The sequence below is a fragment of the Elephas maximus genome, chromosome 10, assembly GCF_024166365.1.
Source record: "Elephas maximus indicus isolate mEleMax1 chromosome 10, mEleMax1 primary haplotype, whole genome shotgun sequence".
Lineage (NCBI taxonomy): Eukaryota > Metazoa > Chordata > Mammalia > Proboscidea > Elephantidae > Elephas > Elephas maximus.
The window spans coordinates 26,522,517-26,527,457 of NC_064828.1; the positions used below are offsets into that span (position 1 = coordinate 26,522,517).

At 43.4% G+C, this 4,941-nt stretch overlaps 1 protein-coding gene across 1 annotated transcript; it reads right to left on the reverse strand.

Annotated features, from left to right (window-relative positions):
- Positions 1 to 2,277: 2,277 nt before the first annotated feature.
- On the reverse strand, positions 2,278 to 3,308 carry LOC126083938 (olfactory receptor 11G2-like). Its single transcript, XM_049898030.1, has one exon. The coding sequence runs from the start codon at positions 3,211 to 3,213 to the stop codon at positions 2,278 to 2,280; it is 936 nt and encodes a 311-aa protein (XP_049753987.1). The 5' UTR covers positions 3,214 to 3,308.
- Between the last annotated feature and the right edge of the window lie 1,633 nt (positions 3,309 to 4,941).

Here is a 4,941-nt window from a genome sequence, read left to right on the forward strand (position 1 = left end):
ATGGGCTACTAGATTGCACTCTCTTGATTGTTGTAGCCTTTGAATCACTTATATCCTCTTACCAGCTGGTTTGAGCCATTACCAGAAATATAAGCCTAAGAGTCCATTCACTATTCTTGAGTAGAATCTAATTTTGGGTCACCAAGTGTGTGGGGTAGACTGTCACCTATTCGCTTAGAGGAGAAGTGGTGATAGTTGTGTCCACCAGATTCTAGTAACAGCAGGGGGTCACACTCCAGGGGGGGCAGGATGCTGACAGGCTTCCCCCAAGTGCCAGTGAGGTAGGTGTGTCTCTATTCCTAAAGCACTTTGGTGGGTGGGCTCTGCAGCTGTACCTTAGGCACCCAATGCATGTACCTCTACAGACTGGTAGATGTCACTATCCTCAGACCCCTATGGCAAGAGGTTAGGTGGTTTGGGTGGAGCTTCAGCCCTCAGTTCCCCGTTGTGGGTCAGTGAGGGCTCTGTTTAATAGGTAGAGATATCAGACCTGGGAAACTTGTCTTTCCAGTAGTCTACTAAAACAATTACAGTCAAATCACTATTAGAATTGCCTTTGCATTATAATAGCCACGTTGTTCCCTGTAGGGATGAAAGCCCAAGACTGTGGATCTCATATGCTTGGCTAGAGCTGGTTCTGTATTTTTAGTCCAATTTGGGGAAGTCAGGGAAGGATTTGTGGTCCCTGGGTTTTTTGTAGCTGCTTGTCTCAGGCCAGGAGAATGGGTTAGGAAAAGACAAAGCAAACAAACCAAAAAAAAACCCAGAGCACTTCAATCTTTGGCCCAGGGAATTCCAATGTTAATGAAGCCACCTGGGAAGGGGAGGGGAGGTATCAGCTAGATAGGAGAGAGAGTAGCACCTGGGAATATAGCCGAAGTAACTTATCTTTTTTGGTGATGACTGTTTTATCTGAGATTCCTGAGGGGTGTGTAGCCTGTGTGCGTTGGCTGGGTTGAGATTGCCCCCAAGGGTCATGCCCGCATCCTGTGCTTGTGCTGTCTCAGAAGCCGTGTCAGTTCCTCTGCTTCCAGTCCAAAGCCCAGCGCCAAGGTTCCCCGGCTGGCACGCTGCACTCCTGGCTCCCAAACCAGTCGCTGCCTGCCGGTGACTTCTCCTGCCAGCCGCGTCACTGAGCTGCCTGCATGCGCTGGCTGGGCTTCCCCTGAGGTCGCTTCTGGGGGTTAGGGCTGTGCCCCAGATTTGCACCATCTCAGGATGCCGTGCTCAGCTCCCCTGCACCCAGTCCAAAGCCCAGTGCTAAGGTTTTCTGACTGGGACACTGGCTCCAGGCTCCGAAAACAGTCGCTGCTTCCCCGTGGTTGATCGTTCATTCTCTCTTTAGCCGTGTCAGTGTGCAGCTTGCTTGTGCTGTCTGACACTCTACGGAGGTTACCCCAGGGGGCTAGGGGTTAGGGCTGCATCCTGTTTCTGCCCCACCTCAGCAAGCCGCTATCAGCCTCGCCACTTGGCACCAGGAAACCACGAGAGCTCAAGGCTGTGGAGCGGGTTGCGGGTTCCAGAAGGTGTTGCTGGTTCAGGGCGCAGCTTTTCGCTCACCTGTCACTCAGGTCAACTCTTTAGATCTGTGTTTGATGGTCAGGGTTCGTAGATTGTCATGTATGTGACTGATTCACTTGTTTTTCCGAGTCTTTGTTGCAAGGGGGATCCGAGGTAGCGTCTACCTAGTCAGCCATCTTGGCCCCGCCTCCCATTAAGTATTTTTTAATGAGTAAAGAAGATAAAAAATAACAGTCCTGAAAAAAGACCACTTAAAACTTTATCATAGTTAATTTCCTTCACACTTCCTCAGAGGACAAAGTAATTCCCACCTTCTCCAAAAACAGCAAGTCTGGTAAAATGTCTGTAGGTTCTCAGGTCCTGGCACCTTCATTTTTCCATTAGCTTACTTTCTAGATTCCCCAACAAACCAGGAATTGTCTCAATTCTCAGAAAATTTACTAGTAGACACATCATCTTTCTTCTTTCCCTTCTCGTCCTTCTTCTTCCTCATAGAATATTGTATGTGGTACAAAATTCAAAAGGTACCAAAGGGTACAGAGTGAAAATAAGTCTTTTTCCTTTCATTATATCTAAGACGTCCTCTCTTCCCAGATGCAACCACTGCTAGGTTTCTTCTCGGTCATTTGAGAGATTTTTTTTTTTAAACACACACACACGAGTTTATATTTTTTATACATAAATAGCAGTTTACATACTGGCATTCATTTATTCACTTAGCAATATATATTGGAGGTGGTGCCAAGGCTTTAATTTTTATGTTCCAAGAAATTTCTGCAGAGCATGTTTCATATCTTTGTTCCTCAGACTGTAGATCAGAGGATTGATGAGTGGGGTTCCCGCAGAATAAAACAGGGTCACAATCTTCTGCATTCCAGATTCATGCTTGGATGTTGGGCTCAGATACATGACCATCACTGAACCATAGAAGAGTAAAACCACAGCCAAATGGGATCCACAAGTGGAGAAGGCCTTTCTTCGTCCAGATGCTGAAGGGACCCTCAATACAGCTCTCAGAACCAGAGCGTAGGACCCCATGATACAGAGGAAAGGAATAAGTGAAAGTAGAGAACTTAAAATCATCCAGAGGAACTCTATTACCGGGGCTCTGGGACAGGTGAGTGCCAACAGAGGTCCTGGGTCACACAGGAAGTGATCTATAATCCTAGATCCACAGAAGGACATCTGGGAGATGATGATGATAGGGACCGGGAACCAGAGGAAATCAAGTATCCAGCAGCTAACCACGAGATAGGTGCAGAGACGTCCAGTCATAACAGTGGGGTAATGCAATGGCTGGCAGATGGCAAGGTAACGATCAAATGCCATAACTGCTAAGAAAAAGCATTCTGTAGACCCCAGGGAGGAAAAGAAATAGAACTGCAGAAAGCACCCAGAGAAGGAGATGACCTTGGTCTCAGAGAGGAAGCTGGCCAACATATTGGGGATGGTAGAGGTGACATAGCAGATCTCCAGGAAGGAGAAGTTGGCAAGTAGAATGTACATGGGTGTATGGAGTTTCTGATCCCAGCACACAGCACAGATGATGGAACCATTCCCCATGAGGGTCAGGAGGTAGACAACAGAGAAGAGCACAAAGAGGAGGACCTGACCCTCCCTGGGGCAGGGGAAGCCCAAGAGGATGAAGCCAGTGACAGTGCCGGAGTTGTTGGGGGTGTTGAAGATTTTCATGCGTCTGTGAGCTGTAAAAGACCAGAAAATATGGAATAACACTGTAACGACAGATGGGGACCCAGATTTATATTTAAAGATTCTTGGGAAAGAAAATAAAGACTTATGTATCAATTGCTACTCTTTCTTTAATTCCGAAATATTGTCCTGGTTTGCTCTTTTGCTCTCATTCATATTTTCATTGCTATTCAATTAAATTTTGTTCAGAATTGATAAGCTCTTGAAGGAGAGTGTCTTAGAGAAATTTGGAAATTATATTAGACTGTATACTCAGTAGAATATCTGTATATCTATGTATATATGTATATATATATATACATAGATATAGATAAGTGTGTGTGTGTATTCTCCTAAATAAAATATATATGTATATAGGGAGATATGTTGTCTTTGTTGTGTGCCATCCAGTTGATTTTTGACATGGTTATGTGTGTGTGTGTACTCTCCTAAGCATGATATATATGTATATAAAGAGGTATAAATATATACATCTACGTTGTGATATGTCTATATATATTCATATCAATATCTATATCAGAATCAACTCTGACTCATGGCAACCCCATTCATTTCACTGTTGAACTGTGCTCCATAGGGTTTTCAATGGTTGATTTTTGGGAAGTAGATTGCCTGCCCTTTCTTCCCAGGTGCCTCTGAATATAGCCCTTACTAAATTAGGATATTAACAGGAACACAAAGGTTATCTGTTGCCCTTACCTGGTATATACAATCTCAAATGTAAGATTTTTGAAGTGTGACTTAAGACACTAAAGAGTCTCTATTAGGGGTAACTCCTAATTGGAATATTCCAGGTTTATAAGACCCCTCAGGACAAAGGGCATAAAGTTGCAGGAGCAGGTAGTTACTCTTATAGGTAACCACTTATATAAGGCTCTCTCCAGATATCCCCATGCCAGGTAAGGATACGGGTGATTAGAGAGTTGTGTTAGGAGAGGGAAAAATTTAGTGAGGGGGACTGGGGGAGGGTATAATTTTGAAGCTCAAATAATTCACAAAAAGTTCCTTTCTTTTGGTCAAATGTGTTTAGGACATTATTTGATTTCCACAGCAAGGGGGACTCACACAGCCAATAAAAAAGTCTCCCAAGGTTCTAATCATCTCACCTTAGTTTGTATTACCCCGGGCTTTATTGATCTCCACCGGGGTCAGTGGGGGAGGAGAAGTTGGATGCTCTATGAACTACCTCTTCTATATGTTTTCACTTGGTCTTTAAATACAAGTCTCAAACAAGTGTATATTCATGAAGGACAGCTGAAAGCAGATTTCACAAAAAATCTCTTATTTTCAAAATGACTCTGTAGTATCTTCATTTAGGATCAGGAACACCCCCACATGTAGCAATTGATACGTAAGTCTTTATTTTCTTTGTCCTTGTCTTTTAGTAGAATGTTTTTAAAAATAATGTTGTGGTCATTAGTTACATGGCACACTGACTCAAAAGTGACAGAAGTGACACAAAGTAAAACTTGACATAACTGAGGAACTCAAGGTATCTAGTCTCAGAAGTTACAACAAAACAAATATTTTATCAAGACTCTAAGTTTACAATATTAATCTTGAGTGTTAATATTATCTTAGAGTGCAGGACCAGGCAGTGTTTCGTTTTGTTGTACATAGGATTGCAATGAGTCAATACTGACTGGATGGCACCTAACAAAAACAACAATATAATTCAGTGCTAATGATCAATTCAAGGAATCTGTTGCT

What these genes read in the sequence shown, in the direction of transcription:
- LOC126083938 (XM_049898030.1), bottom strand. Translation starts at nt 3,213, where the DNA reads ATGAAAATCTTCAACACCCCCAACAACTCCGGCACTGTCACTGGCTTC.